The sequence below is a fragment of the Pseudorca crassidens genome, chromosome 19 (assembly GCF_039906515.1).
Source record: "Pseudorca crassidens isolate mPseCra1 chromosome 19, mPseCra1.hap1, whole genome shotgun sequence".
Classification (NCBI taxonomy): Eukaryota; Metazoa; Chordata; class Mammalia; order Artiodactyla; family Delphinidae; genus Pseudorca; species Pseudorca crassidens.
Genome location: NC_090314.1, coordinates 56,938,053 through 56,954,204, shown reverse-complemented (window position 1 = coordinate 56,954,204; position 16,152 = coordinate 56,938,053). Strand labels below are relative to the sequence as shown.

The window sequence follows — 16,152 nt, the reverse complement described above, 5'->3', positions numbered from 1 at the left end:
CGCGCGTGACAGAGCGCGGCCGAGGCGGAGGCGGCGCCGGGGCGGGCGAGTCCCCTGTTTTCGGCCAGGGGAGCCTTTGAGCGGCGCCCAGCTAGGAGACCCTGGAAGAAGATCAAGAAATTGCCCCGGGGGGAAAGCGAAGCGTTCTCCGCAACCCGCCCCTCCCTCGTCACGTGGCCACGCTGGGCGGAAAGAGGGAACCCAAGGCCAGGAGGCCCAGAAAGGTTCGCGAGTGGTTGGGAAGGGGCGGGACTACGAGGCTGAGGAGGACTGCGCCTGAGCCTCGGGACGCGGCCGCGCCGCCGCTTCCGGGTCCGCGCGCCGAGGCATCCCCGGGAATGAGATGGGGGAGGAAACTCAAGGCTTGGGCCGGGGAACCCTCGTGCTTGTCGGAGTTATCGGGGAGGTTGTAGCGTTTCCCAAAACCTTCCAAGATTGGAGAAAAAATGGACGGGAACAAGGGTCGCACCGGGTAGAGGCTCCAACTATCGTTTGTTAAGATAACGGCATCTTTGCTGCCAGAGGCGTGGGCCGCGGGGAGCTGAGTGTGGAATTGGACTTGAGTTGCAGTGTGCTTAGAGGTCTTTGAAAGGAGACTTTTTTGTTTTCACAATTATCGTCATCAAAGTAGTAAAAGCACACGTTGAAAAAAGCTAGTATAAGAGGATTTGTAATGAAAAGCAGAAGTTCCCCATCCTCAGAGGCAGCCACTTTAACCATAATAAATTGTTTCTAGTTTTGTTTCCTAAAGAACATCGAAGTAAAATTCTTCCAAGCTATTTCTTGATTTGCTCATTTTTGTTACCTTTTGACCTCATGCCATGGTAACGAAGATGTGGCACGCTACCCATCTCCTTTATCTCTCATTTACCTTTGTAACTTTAAACAACATACTAATCCCGTTTTAAAACTATACACTTTTAATAGTGTTAATAGTTTTAAAAAAACTTGTTTGTAAAACTGACGCATCAATTTTTTTTTTGCGTGGGCCTCTCACTGTTATGGCCTCTCCCGTTGCGGAGCACAGGCTCCGGACGCGCAGGCTCAGCGGCCGTGGCTCACGGGCGCAGCCGCTCCGCGGCATGTGGGATCCTCCCGGACCGGGGCACGCACCCGCGTCCCCCGCATCGGCAGGCGGACTCTCAACCGCTGCGCCACCCCTTCCCTTTTTGAATCCCAAGGAGCCTTCCTGCGCATGTGCAGACAGGGAAGTTTTCCTTGACCTCAGGAGTGGTCATCTTATTTCTTTACTTAAGCAGAGCTCAGCTTCTGCCACTAGCTTTCTTCTTGGAGTGCCTGGGTGAGAACAAAGATTCAGTTTTACTCCACTTGACAAACCCCAGCTGTCCGGCGCAGGGGCCCATCTATCTCCTTCCTCAACAGATCCAATCAGTATTCAGATTTCTCTGATTGCTTTGTAAAAAATTGTCTGCAGTTGGTTCGTTCAAATCAGGGTCCAAACAAGGTCTACATATTGCAGTTGGTTGGTAAGAATCTTAAGCTTCTTTTAATGTATAGGTTTCCACTAGACATTGATTTTTTTCTCCGATTTATTTATTGAAAAAACTAGGTTGTTTTTCGTGTGACTTGCCCACAATTTCCCTCTCTGTGATATCTTTAACACGTTCCTCTATTTCTGTATTTTCTATAAGCTGTTGGTTAGATCTAGAAGCTTTATAAGATTCAGGCTTGAGGCTTTAGGAAAAAATACTCCTGTGGCATGTTTTCTATTTTAAAATATCACTCTGGGGACTTCCCTGGTGGCACAGTGGTTAAGAATCCACCTGCTAATGCAGGGGACACGGTTTGATCCCTGGTCCAGGAAGATCCCACATGCTTCGGAGCAACAAAGCCCGTGCGCCACAACTACTGAGCCTGTGCTCTAGAGCCTGTGAGCCACAACTACTGAGCCCGAGCGCCTAGAGCCCATGCTGCACACAAGAGAAGCCACCGTAATGAGAAGCCCACACACTGCAACAAAGAGTAGCCCCCGCTCGCCACAACTAGAGACAGCCTGTGTGCAGCAACAAAGACCCAACGCAGCCAAAACTAAATAAATAAAAAATAAATAAAAAATAAATTTATTTAAAAAATACAATAAAATATCACCCTGGTTGTTATGAAGAGAATGGACTGTAGACGGAAAAGAGTGGAAACAGACCAGTTATAAAGGTGGTGAAGGCCTGGATGGAGTGGTGACCATGGAGATGGAGGAAAGTGGATAGATTCAATATGTATTTTGAGGTAGAACTGACAGAAATTTGTGATGGATTGGATGCAACCATGAGAGAGAGGGACACATCAAGAATGACTCCTGGAAAAAAAAAACAAAAACAAAGAATGACTCCTGGGCTTGAGCAGATCAGGGATGGAGAAGGGTGGCTTGGAGGTGGTATTAAAGCCATGGGACTTGGTTCTGGTTAAAACATCGTCCTCCTGTGTCTACGTCCTCTCCCTCCCAAGGACCCACCTAAATGGACGAAGGGAACAGGAGAACAGCAGTTATCAAATTAAGGAAACTTAACATTGATACAATACTATTACCTAATCTACAGACCTTTCAGTGGATTTACAATTGTCCAATAAAGTCCTTTATCACAAGTTTTTCTCCCAGCCAAGGTCCAATCCAGGATCATGAATTATATTTAGTTGTATTAATTTGCTGGAACTACCATAACAAAGTACCACAGACCAGGTGGCTTAAACAACAGAAATTTGTTGTCTCACAGTTCTGGAGGCCAGAAGTCCACAATCAAGGCATCGGCAGAGTTGCTTCCTTCTGAGGCTGTGAGTGAGATGTGCTCTGTGCCTCTCTCTCTTAGCTTCTGATAGTTTGCTGGCAATCTTTGGCCTTCCTTGGCTTGTATACATATCACCCCAATCTCTGCCTTCACCTTCACCTGGCCTCCTCCCTTTGTGCATGTCTGTCTCTGTCCAAACTTTCCCCTTTTTATAAGGGCACTAGTTATATTGGATTAGGCCCTCCGTAGTGACCTCATTTTAACTTGGTTACCTCTGTAAGACCCTCTTTCTAAATAAGGTCACATTCTGAGGTCCTTGGGGGTTAGGACTTCAACATCTCTTTTTGCGGGGACACAGTTCCACCCATAACAGTTGTCCTATCACTTTCGCCTCCTTTAACTGGAGCAATTTCTTTATCTTCTGTGATTTTGACACTTTTAGAGCATATAAACCAGTTGCTGTGTAGAATGTCTCTCAATTCAGATTTGTGTGATATTTCTTGGTGATTAGATTCAGATTATACTTTTTTTTTTTACAGGAATATCACAGAAACAATGTGTCCTTCTTAGTGCATCACATGCAGAAGGCACATGAAGGCTGTATTTGCTAATTTTCTTCACTGTGAAGTGGACCATTTTTTCCTTTGTAATTAATAAGTAATCGGTGGGGGAGATACTGTTGAGACCATGTAAATATGCCGGTTCTTCATCAAACTTTTACCCAGTACTTTTTGCATCCAGTGGTGATTCTTCCCTGAATTCATTTTTACTCTGGTGATTGCAAAACTTTTAAAGGCATAGTAAAATAATCATTTTATTTGGTTACTGTAAAATTCATTTAGTTGAGATTACACTTAAAATTGGAAATAATCCCCAGGTGATAGAATCTTTTGAGGCCATAGGTCAAATCATGTGGCATCACTCGAGTTTTAATGTTGGGGATTCATTGTATAATATAGACTAACAAAGACTTGTAACTTTAAACACATTGATGAATGGCTTCTGGGTTGGTGAACACAGGGAGGGGCTGGGAAAGTGGCAAAGCTCAGAGAGGGCATGGAAGCTCCACACCCCTCCCCACCTACCGTGTTCTATGCACCTCTTCTCTCTGGCTGTTCCTGAATTATATCCTTTTATGATAAACCAGTAACCTATTCTAATTCTGGGGTGGTAAACATATACCATCAAGTTTCTTGTCCCCAAGAAACAAACCCAAAGCCAATAAAAGCTATGATGAACTTAGTTATAAGTGTTACTTCTCTGACCTTCAATCCCACTACAGCAATCTTGACAGTTTCTTCAGAAAAGATGAAAGCAGCAGTCAGATTGGTTCACCGTCCTTCCTGTACAGCATTTTCAAACTTCCCAGTTGTTAAAAAGAAGCCTATTTCTCTTCTTCATACCAGGAATTTTTTTCTCCTAGAATATTTTGCCTTGGGGAATGAAAAGGGCAAGGCTTGAAGTACAGGTTGTACCATTACTCAGACTCCTAGAGAGAGTATTTGAAATCCAGTTGGCCCACAAGAGAAGCCTGTCCTGATATGTCTTCTCAGAAACTTTCTTGAATGTGTGATAATGTATGGATAATGATTGATGGAGCCAGCTGTGCTTATTTAACAGAAGTGTCTTAACAAACACATAGCAGCTTTTGTTTGAAGAAGAAATTGAGGTTAAAATTTACAAAAGAGTATCTCCCCCAACCCTAACCCCACAAAGAGTCAAATGCTACTGCATGGTAATTAAAAAAAATAAATTTAATGATATAGTTACTTATAGCTTAGCTTATACGTGGTGAGAGTAGAAAAATTACTTTAAAAACGATTCTAGGACTTCCCTGCTGGCGCAGTGGTTAAGAATCTGCCTGCCAATGCAGGGGACATGGGTTCGAGCCCTGGTCCAGGAAGATCCCACATGTCGCGGAGCAACTAAGCCCGTGGGCCACAACAACTAAGCCTCGCTTTAAGAGCCCGAGAGCCACAACTACTGAGCCTGCGTGCCGCAAATACTGAAGCCTGTGCGCCTAGAGCCCGTGCTCTGTAACAAGAGAAGCCACCGCAATGAGAAGCCCGCGCACCGCAACGAAGAGTAGCCCCCGCTCTCCGCAACTAGAGAAAGCCCGCGTGCAGCAACGAAGACCCAACGCAGCCAAAAATAAGATAAATAAAATTTATTTTAAAAAAAAGAAAATGTTATGTGGGATTCTGGAGGGGACTCTGGAACAGGAAAGGGACATTAGGGAAAAACCAGTGAAATCCAAATAAAGTATGGAGTTGAGTTAATAGTACCATATTGATACGGGCTGATTAATTGTGACAAATGTGTCATACTAATGTAAGATGTTAATTATAGGGAAAACTGGGTGTGATGTTTATAGGAATTCTCTGTACCATCTTTACAGGTTTATTTAAAAAAATAAATGAAAACCATTCTCCAATAAAAAGTTTATTTAAAAAACGTGAAGACTCCTTTTATATACAACTATGAAAGTGTCAAAATATATTAAGTGAAAGAAAATCAAGAACAGTATGTATACTATAGTACAGAAGGGAAATAAATATATATGCATACTTGTCCTTATTTGCATAATGAAAAGCTAAATACAAATTGATGGAAATGGTCCCCTCAGGGCAGGGCTTGGCAAACAGCAGCAAAGGCCAAGACAACTCACGACATGTTTCTGTCAATAAAGTTTGAAGGAAATAAGGTACACGCATTCGTTATTTATCGTCTTTGCGAGTTTTCATACTGTAATGGCAGAGTTTGGTAGTTGTGACAGAGGTCATATGTCACTGTCTGCCTTTTTACCGATCCCAGGTTTAGGGGCTTGGGGAGGGAACGGGCCGCATGGGAGTTAGAGTGGGAATCATACACTTTCCACAGAGATCTTTTGTATATTTTTTTTTTTTTTTAATATGTGAATGCATAAACCTATCAAAAAATCTTTTTAAATTTTAAAACATCATCCCCTGGAACTACCTTTTCAGTTGTTGCTGGTCTCGTGTCTGTTAATCTCCATCTTGTGGTTGGCTTGGTTTGTCAGGAATCTTCAAAAACCCATCTGAACTATTTGGTTACAGGAGCAATGATGCTGCCCAAACCTGGGATCTATTACTTCCCCTGGGAGGTCAGTGCCGGCCAAGTTCCTGATGGGGACACACTGAGAACGTTTGGCAGGTGAGAATGTTTTTTTCACATGGTGGGGGGGATGTTTAAAAAAATTTAAAAGTCTTTTTTAAAAATTATAATATTTTAAAAATTATTTTTAAAGTATATATATATTTTTTTATAAATTTATTTTATTTATTTATTTTTGGCTGCGTTGGGTCCTCGCCGCTGCACGCGGGCTCCCCCCAGACGCGTCGAGCCAGGGCCACTCCTTGCTGCGGTGCGCTGGCCCCTCACTGCGGTGGCCTCTCCCGTTTGGAGCACGGGCTCCAGGCACACGGGCCCCAGCAGTTGTGGCGCGCAGGCTCAGCAGCTGTGGCCCGCGGCTGCCCAGGATCAGCCACCGTGGTGCATGGGCCCAGCCATTCTGCAGTATGTGGGATCTTCCCGGACCAGGGTTGGAACCCGTGTCCCCTGCACCGGCAGGCAGACTCCCAACCACTGCACCACCAGGGAAGTCCCCTAAAGTACGTATTTTTAATTACTAAAAAATCACTTATTTTTACATTTTAAATTATTTATTATTATATATTTTAAAAATTATTTTAAAAATTAAAATAGTCATACTTTTATCTAATTATTTTTGTTTTTCAAAATAAATTTTTAAATTTATTTTTATTTATTGCGTCTTCGTTACTGCGTGCGGGCTTACTCTAGTTGCGGCGAGCGGGGGCTACTCTTAGTTGCAGTTTACGGGCTTCTCATTGCGGTGGCTTCTCTTGTTGCGGAGCACGGGCTCTAGGCGCGCGGGCTTCAGTAGTTGTGGCTCGCGGGCTCTAGAGTACAGGCTCAGTAGTTGGTGGCGCAGGGGCTTAGTTGCTCCGCGGGATGTGAGATCTTCCCGGACTGGGGATCGAACCCATGTCCCTTGCATTGGCATGCGGATTCTTAACCATTGCGCCACCAGGGAAGTCCCTAATAATTTTTAAATGCTAAAAAATTAATACATATTCATTGTAAAAAATGTAGACAATCCGCAAGGGTGTAAAGAAAGCAAGTAAAGGGATTCCCTGGTGGCGCAGTGGTTGAGAATCCGCCTGCCGATGCAAGGGACACGGGTTCGTGCCCCGGTCTGGGAAGATCCCACATGCCGCGGAGCAGCTGGGCCTGTGAGCCATGGCCGCTAAGCCTGCCCATCTGGAGCCTGTGCTCCGCAACGGGAGAGGCCACAGCAGTGGGAGGCCCGTGTACAGCAAAAAAAAAAAAAAAGAAAGAAAGAAAGAAAGTAAAAATCACCTGTAATTCCACTGTGTGGACAACCACCCACCACTAACCTTTTGGTGATTACTTGCTTTTTCATGTGTGTTTGTGTGTATATGTGGGTGGGTGTGTATATACACAATATGTGTTTATGCATATATACTGTGTTAGTCACCTATTGCTGTGTGACAAATCACCCCAAAATTAAGTGGCTTAAAATAACAATAAATGCTTATTTTTTCATACTTACTGAGTGTCAGGAATGTGGGAGTGGCTTAGCTGGGTGGTTCTGTCTCAGATTGACTTTGAAGATTGCAGTCGAGATGTTAGCCAGGGCTGCCAGCATCTGAAGGCTGGCGTGGACCTGAAGGCTCACTTCCTCAATACGGATTTTTCTATATGGCTGCTTGAGCGTCTTGATAACATGGCAGCTGGCTTTCCCCAGAAGGAGTGACTCAACAGAGAGGGCAAAGAGAAAGCTACAATGTCAATGACCTAACCTCAGAAATCACTCTAGGTCATCTCTGCAATGTTTTATCGGTTACACAGGTCAGCGCTAGTCAGGGTGGTAGGGACTACACAGGGATGCGGATGCCAGGAGATAAGAATCATTGCGGACCATCTTGGAGACATATATATATACATACATGTATAAATATTTTAAGCTAGATGAGATCCTATTATATTACTATATTGTACCATACTTAACTGTGTATGGTAGACCTAGTTCCATACCAAATATGTAAATCTATATCATCACTTTAAATAGATCCATTTTATTTCATTGCATAGACATACCATAATTTATTTAACCACATCTATTTATTTAACCAAAAGCAATTGATTTTCAACAAAGACATCAATTTAATTGAGTGGGGAAAGTATAGTCATTTCAACAAATGGTGCTGGAACTACCGGATATTTTTATGGGGGTAAAAAAACACCTTGATCCCTACCCCACAGCATACCAAAAAAAAAAAAAAAATCATTCTGACTGGATCATAAATGAACAAGCTAAAACTATAAAATCTTTAGAAGAAAACAGGAGAAAACCTTCACATACACCTTGAGATAGGCAAAGATTTCTTAGACTCAGAAAACAAAAACCATAGGGACTTCCCTGGTGGTTCAGTGGGTAAGACTCAGAGCTCCCAATGCAGGGGGCCCAGGTCCGACCCCTGGTCAGGGAACTAGATCCTGCAGGCCGCAACTAAGACCTGGCGCAGCCAAATAAATAAATACATATTCAAAACAAACCAAAACAAAAACCATAAAAGAAAAATAATGAATAAATTGGACTTCAACAAAATTAAAAGCTTCTCATCAAAAGCTACCATTAAGAAGATTAAAAGGTAAGCCCCGAACTGGTAAAAAATAAGTGAACATGTGTGTGTATATTATCTATATTCAACAAATGATTTGTACCTAGAATAAACAAAGAACCCATATAACCCAATAAGAAGACAAAGAACTTAATTTTTAAATGGGTAAAAGATTTAAACAAGACACTGCCAAGGAAGATATGCAGAGGGCAGATAAACACATGAAAATTTGTTCAGCATCATGTGTCATTAGGGAAATGCAAGTTAAAACCACAATGGTACGGTATTTCATGCCCACTAGAGTGGCTAAAATTAAAAAGACTGACCGTATCCTGTGCTGACAAGGATTTGGAATGACTAGAACCCTCATATGTTGCTGGGGGGAAAGGAAAGTGGCACAACCACTTTGGAAAACAATTTGCCAGTTTCCTTTAAACAGACAGATTGACCATATGACCCAGAAATCCCACTTGGGTATTTCCCCACGAGAAATGAAAACATATGTCAGCACAAGTCCGTAAGCAAACCAGATCAGCTGGTGAGGATAATAATAATTTATTGATCCATTCAACTGAGTGCTACCAAGCAATAAAAAGGAACAAACTACTGATTTACCCAACAGCATTATGCTGAGTGAAAGAGGCTAGACACAGAAGAATTCATGCTGTCAGGATTCCATTTACATGAGGTGCTTGAGTAGGAAAACTCACCTGTGGAGACCAAGAGCAGATCAGTGGTTGCCTTGGGTGGGAGGTGGGAAAATGAGTTCAGAGGGGCACAAGGGGACTTTTGGGGGTGATGGAAATGTACCAAAGCTTGATGGGGGTGCTGGTTACACAGTGTATACGTCTGTCAACAGTCAATGAACAGGTCCCTTTTAATGCATGTAATTTATACCTCAGTTATGTAGACCTAATTAACCTTTTCTGTTGCTGCCACTTTAATTTCTCTGATCCGAGTGAGGCTGAACATTTTCCAATGGATGTATTGGCCTCCCAGAACCTTTAGAACTTTGGGTTGGTTCTGTCTATGGATGGAAATGATCACACTTACCTGACCTCCAGGTTGTACAGCTACGACATGACAAAGTCCCGAGTGACCCTGATGGCTCAGCACAGATCTGACCAGCACCCAATCCTCGTCTGTACCAAGTTGGTGGAACCGTTCCAAGCCCAGGTGGGCTCCCTCTACATGGTCCTTGGGGAGCTGGAGCACCAGAAGGGTAAGCCTTGGCTTCACACACCCTTTTTCACTCTGGGTCCTGAGTGGGGCAGTCTTTTGGGTGCCTGGGCTTGGCTTCTGACCCAGCAGGGGTCCCTCATTGGGGTTAACATTCCTTCCAAATCAGCCCACGAGTTATAGGGACTCATAGGAAAGAGACGTGATTGGGCTTGAGGTGGACCTGCCGTAGGGAAGCAAGAAAGCGGGGAGAGAAATCATTAATTTCTGAAGGCCTACAACATGCCAGGCCTGGTACTAGGAGGTTTGCTTAAATCTTTTCGAATCTGCTCACCAGCCCTTAATGAGTCATCTTATGGCTATTCCATAGGTGAGAAAACTAAGGCTCGGAGAGGATGGGGCTGGAGTAACAGGCCAGGAAGTCAGGGTAAGAGAAATAAAACACAAGGGAAGGAACAGAAGCAACCTGGGAGAATCTCTATGGCATCAAGGGTTGAAGCTTGCCCTTTAAAACCTAGGTACTTGTATTCTTTGCTTCCCTCTCTGGCTGTCCCTGTGCCATTTTCCTTCACATGCTTTATGTAACTATAACATGTTGTATCTGGTTATTTTAATTTAACATTATATCATAAGCATTCCCCCATGTCTTGAAAATTTTTTCTAGATACAGTATTTAATGGTTATATAATATTTTACAGATTAGATGTGTGCACTAATTCACACAAGCATTAGACATTTGTATTGTTTCCATTTTTTGCTCTTATAAGTACACTGTACATTAATTGGTTAAAGAAACTATGAGATATTCAGCCAGGAGAATATTATACAGCCATCAAAAACGGTGTTGTAAATTTATATCAGTTGACATGAAAAGATGTTCGTAGTATTTTACTGAGAAAAAGCAGTTTACAAAACAGTATGTATCATATGATCTCATTTTTGTTAAACAGACATTTTTTTTTTTGCGGTACGCGGGCCTCTCACTGTTGTGGCCTCTCCCATTGCGGAGCACAGGCTCCGGACGCGCAGGCTCAGCGGCCATGGCTCACGGGCCCAGCCGCTCCGCTGCATGTGGGATCTTCCCAGACTGGGGCACGAACCCGTGTCCCCTGCATCGGCAGGCAGACTCTCAACCACTGCGCCACCAGGGAAGCCCTAGACATTTTTTATACACATAAAAGTTTGAAATATTATTTACCAAAACGTTAATAGTAATTATTTCTGGGTGGTGGGGCTGTGGGATTCCTTATACTTTTATTATTTGACAATGAAAATGTATTGCTTTATAGCCAGAGGGAAAAAACAGTTTAAACAATCTATCTAGATATATATTAAAAATGCTGTAGTTAATAGCCTTTAACTATTCCCAAACTTTGTCCATTTGCTGATGATTTCTTTAGGGTAGTTTCCTGAAAGTGGAATTGCTACATTAAAAGATATGAACATTTATGTTTCTTGATTTACACTCCCAACTTACCTTCTAAAAGTTGCAGTGGTTTTTAACTCTGGATGAAATGCACTAGAAAAAAAGTAAACGGTGCTTACTTTAATTACGTTTGATTTAATAAAAGTTAATCTTTATTCAGGCTTAAGCCTTTGAGCTCAGAGTCCCTGCCTTCATCATTGATTTGAGAGAAGTATCAGGAGGAGGGGTGGAAATGGGTACAAAGGGCCTTGAATAAATCATTTCCACTTTGACTGCAGCCCACTTCACCTGAGACTCTCTCCTGCACTCCTGGCCCCTACAGGGAGTCCTGGGAGCTCTCAGGAGCCAACTGCCCAGTATCTGTAACTCAAAGTTCTGATTGCAGATACAGAGAGGGGTTGATACTAAGGTGGGACATCAGGCCAGGACCAGGGTGGGACCTGGACAAGACATTTAGAATTATTTGTGGGAAGAAAAATGGAAAAAACTTTACAAATTCAACCCATATCACTTTTTCAATTTAATGGTTTCAAATCAAACAAGCACAAAAGTAGAATGAGCCTCCATGTCCCCGTCACCCAAATTCAGCAGTGATCCACATTCCACTGTTGTGTCATCATCGCCCGCATTTACTTGCTTATTTTGCTGGTGTATTTTAGAGCAAATCTGACATCATTTCATTTACCCATAAATACCTCAATGTCTATCTCTAACATCACAATCACGCCCAACAAAATGAATAGCTGTTCCTTAATATACTCTAGTACATACCTTGTCTGTGTTCATTCCCCTCCTCGGCCCCAAAATGGCTTTTTACAAAAAGTTAGTTTAAAAGCAGGAGGCAAAGTCCGTGCATTGCCTTTGGGTTACATATCCCAAGTCTCTATAATGGTTCTGGTCTTCCTTTTTTCTTTTTGGTAATGCCATTTATTGGAGAACTTGGGTCTGGAATTAGCTAATTGCTTCCTCCTGGTTGCATTAAACCTGCTCTTCCTTCCCTTGAGTTTATCCTACCTTTTTCTGAACGGATTGTATTTCAGGGAAACCAAATGTTCGGAGGAGGGAACGTTCTTTAGAGAAGAATCACAGTGAATAAACGCAGGAGAAACAACTAAATTCTAAAGTCACCATGTTAAAAGCCCCGAGGAAATAATAAATCCAGGCAACGATCGTTATCACTGGCCGCTCAAATCAGTAGGTGGAAGCTTGCCGGGAACACTGTAGCTCAGGTGATCAAACATTACAAAAATCGGACCGATCGATCGTGTACCTCTGGTGTGATGCACCAGGAGAGCACAGACAGTACTGCTCTGACGTGTTCTTGCCAAAAAACAAAAAACATGGAACCTCAGTAGTCAAGCCTCAGACCCAGCAGGATTCTTCCTAGGCTCTGGCAAGTTTACCATTCACCATTATTTTCATCACAATGTGTAGGGTTTTTTTTTCCTTAAAAAAAATTTTTCCCCTCAGTTTCTAATTGAGACTACATGCTCGTCATTCGAGACTGGCACAAGGAAAGAAAGACGACGGTGAGGAGGGAGGGCAGAGTGTGGGCTGAGCTTGGCAGCCGTCGCTGACCTCCAACCTGCAGTGGCCTGTCTGGCCCCCGGCCAGGTCTGAAGTCCTGTGGGGACACAAAGGTCAACCACACACGGATCCTGCCCCGTGGCAAGGTTGGCAGTTCTGAGGATGGACTAGAGGCCCCCTCAAGGCACCTTTCTGAAATGTTTGCACACGAAAGAGAAGAAATGCCAGCCATGTGCCAACACCAGCTGGCCAGGACACCCCGCAGGGCCGAGGGCTTCCAGTCCAGGGATTAAGATGTGAGGACACAGCCTCGGCCCCGCTCTGCTCCAGGGGCCCGCGTGGAATACCAGGCTGAAGGTTACTCGCCTACAGCAAGAAGCTGCCCCAGAGCTCTCACCATAAATCCCACCTGTTCTGGTTTCCGTTCACCTGACTGCTTCCTGCCCTCACAGGCCTTCCTTGTGTCCTCTCAAACCTTCAAGCCCTCTTCTCTGGGACTTGCCTGAAACCTGGCTTTCCCCCCCAGGCAGCAGTTCCCCTCCTGCCCTCCCATGTGGAGCCTCCCAGGCCCCATTACAGAACCCAGAGGTGGGGTGGAAATCCTGCCAGCTCCTCCTGCAGCACCAGTTCTGCCACCTCTGCCCCACTGCTGCCTGACTTACCCGGACCCTCTGCTGCCTGAAACTAGGTTCCACCCTCAGTATCCTGCCTCGTCACCCATCGGGACCACCTTCTCTCCTCTCCAGCTTGACCTCACTATCATTTCAACCACTTTCCTGGCAGAAGTTCCAACTCGTCTTCCATCATTTCTCCCTGATTAAACCCCAATCCCCACCCTCTCAGGTCCCACCCAACTGTTGATGGAGAAAGTTCACAAAGCTCCAGGGATTCCTAGCACAACGGTTTCAAGGTATCTTATCTCTTCCGGGCCCTTCACGCTGCCTAGAATTCCTTCCACATGTCCTGGCTGGTCCCCCCTCCCCCTGACCCGCAACAGCTGTTTCAGGCATTCACGCAGGACCCCCTTCGTCATCACCTCCCTGTCCCTTCCAGCAAATTACCTCACCTCCTACATCCCAGGTAAAATTGAGGCCACAGCTGCAGCCTCTCCTAAAATTATATGCATCCACACCCATCAGTAGCCCCTTTCCTCCAGTCTGGGAGAGAGGAGGGTCCCTCCTGCCTGCGGTGCAGCCCCTGTGCTGTGATGCATGCCTGCCTTCCTGCAGGGGCTTTGCTTTCTCAGCTGAATCTTTAACCTGATACCACTGGTTCTTCCCTCCCAGCATATAAAGCGCTCAAGCCTCTTCTGTATTAAAATAATAGCAACAATAATGTCAAGTTCAGCTCTATCCCTACCTAGCTGTGACCCTCCTCCCTCCACAGTCAAACTTCCTAAAAGAAGATCTGTTCTCCACATCACCCCTCCTTATCTCAGACTCACACCTCAACCCGCTGCATTCTGGATTGAACCCACACCCTCGGCAGTGAAAGCGCAGAGTCCTAACCACTGGACCACCAGGGAATTCCCTCAGCCCTTCTCCTTTGCCGCAGGTTCTTTTTCTTTGCAAGAAGAGATTCCCCTAAATGACTATTTCTCTGGCTTCATAAACTCCTTTCTCCTCCCCTGCAGCACTCTTCAAATGCCGTTCTTTTATTCCATTTACACAGACCTTTTGCAGATGGACTAACAGAATTGCCAAATTTGTTCCTGTGATAATCATACTTCTAAAGTTCACTTCCATTTTTAATAACTTTTCTTCATTCACGGGAAGAAACATGTTCCACTATCTGTATCTCGAAGAGAACGTTTCCCCAGGTTGAGGGGAGGAAAGAGCTGACAGGCATTATTATTGTAAGGGAAGTTCTGTGAAATTAAGTCCAATACTAAGAAAATCTTCATACAGGAAGTTTGGAAACATTTGACCTATGCTTCTATTTTGAGATTTTTAACTGCGAATTAGAGCACTCTGATTTTGTCCTTGCTTTCCCTGTGTCATCCTGAACACATGCAGCTGCTCTGTGAAAACCATTTAGGGCCACATGTGTCACAAGAAAAGGTCTAGGCCTTTCAGTGCCAAATGAAGTTTAGGCAAATATCCTGTTTGACTGATTAGTATAGATGAGCCAGTTATTCCTGAAGAGGCCTGAGTGATGAGAATCAACAGTCTACATCCATCCACAGATCCACATACTGTCCCATGCCCTCCCCCCCACCCCACTCTAGGCCATGCAGCCCCTGCAGTCCAGCGCTGGGGCCGACAGAAGCTGACGACACACAGGCAACCTCATGTTTCAAATGAGTTCATCTCTCTGTGTTGAAGCCTGGAATCTACACAGTCCAGCTCTCTGAATTCTGCCCCCGGGCTCTGTTAAATCAGTAAAGTGGCCTAGACTAGAGGAAAAGTTAGGCATAGACTTTAACCAGGGAGAGCCTCTATCTCAAAATGGCATCAAAAGAGGACGGCATAATGTTCTAGAACACTGAATGTATTCATTGACGTGCCCAGAGAGCAGAGAGAACATAGTGCAAAAAAACCCCACAACAACCTATAAGGGCGAACCCCAGATGTCCTTCCTATTTGGTGTCACCTGAACATTGACAAACCTTTCCATCAGCTCACCACAGCATCTGCTAGAAGCGCCCGCAGCCCCTTGGCCAGGGTGGGATGACTTGCCCAGACTCTCCCCTTGGATTGATTAAATATGGGGTTCTCTTTGCTCCAATTTCCAATGCCAGTGAGCCCCACGAAGCCAAGGGGCCCTTCCCCTGGTACAAATGGGGAACTAGGGTGGTGACTGAGACTGCTCCTCAACTCTGGGCACTTGGGAGCTACAGAGAAGCTGGCAGGAGTTAAGATGACAGAAGAGGGAAGTAGAGGCTACGTCTCTCTGGGCCGGAGTGGAATTTTCAGGCTACCCCCTGAGTTTCAGCCACGTGCCTGTAGTGCATGGTGGGCCCGCAGTTCTGAGGCCCAAGTAGACAAATGGTCATCATCCTGTAAACCATCCTTCTCACCTGTGCCCTGTCAGACTCTTCTGTCAAAACCCAAGCCCGAGAACAAGTCGAGGGGAAACGGCTGGAATGCATCTGCAGGGTGTGTTGCTGACACTGCCTGTGCCTTGGTGTCTGTGTCTTTCAGATGGAGACTGCGTGGTGAAGGCCCGGGTGCTGACTTGTGTGGAAGGAATGAATCTCCCCTTGTTAGAACAAGCCATCCGGGAGCAGAGGCTGTACCAACGAGAGAGGGACAGCAGCCAGTAGAAAGCGAAACAGCAGCTCCTGGCAAACCGCCCCACCCCCTCCCCGCCGCCGCCCCCGCGCTGGAGCTGCCGCCGAGAAGATGCAGGAGCTTCCTGGAGAGAAGAGGGGAGGGGTTGTTCATTGGGATTGCCCCAGAAATGGAAGCCTAGAGATCAGAGGCCGGGCTCTGGGGCCCTGGGGGATGGGCCCCGTGTGGATCCTGGAGGGTTGCAGAAGGTCCTCGTGAATAAAGCCATGTGGTGTGACGTAGCAGTGCGTGCACGTGGTGCAGCGCCGGCAGGGGCCAGCAGGGGGAGCCTCGGAGCAGGCAGCCGGCCCGGCAGTGAG

The 16,152-nt window shown here is 45.3% G+C and overlaps 1 protein-coding gene across 1 annotated transcript; it reads left to right on the top strand.

Annotated features, from left to right (window-relative positions):
- Nucleotides 1-19: 19 nt before the first annotated feature.
- On the top strand, nucleotides 20-16,074 carry TEN1 (TEN1 subunit of CST complex). Its single transcript, XM_067715915.1, has 4 exons — nucleotides 20-224; nucleotides 5,819-5,915; nucleotides 9,493-9,650; nucleotides 15,704-16,074. Exons 2-4 carry the CDS (start codon nucleotides 5,824-5,826, stop codon nucleotides 15,823-15,825), a joined length of 372 nt encoding a protein of 123 aa, XP_067572016.1. The 5' UTR covers nucleotides 20-224; nucleotides 5,819-5,823; the 3' UTR covers nucleotides 15,826-16,074.
- The last annotated feature ends 78 nt before the right edge of the window (nucleotides 16,075-16,152 follow it).

What these genes read in the sequence shown, in the direction of transcription:
- TEN1 (XM_067715915.1), top strand. Translation starts at nt 5,824, where the DNA reads ATGATGCTGCCCAAACCTGGGATCTATTACTTCCCCTGGGAGGTCAGT. An exon ending in ACACTGAGAACGTTTGGCAG is followed by an intron (nt 5,916 to 9,492) that starts GTGAGAATGTTT and finishes CCTGACCTCCAG; the next exon opens with GTTGTACAGCTACGACATGA. An exon ending in GGAGCTGGAGCACCAGAAGG is followed by an intron (nt 9,651 to 15,703) that starts GTAAGCCTTGGC and finishes TGTGTCTTTCAG; the next exon opens with ATGGAGACTGCGTGGTGAAG.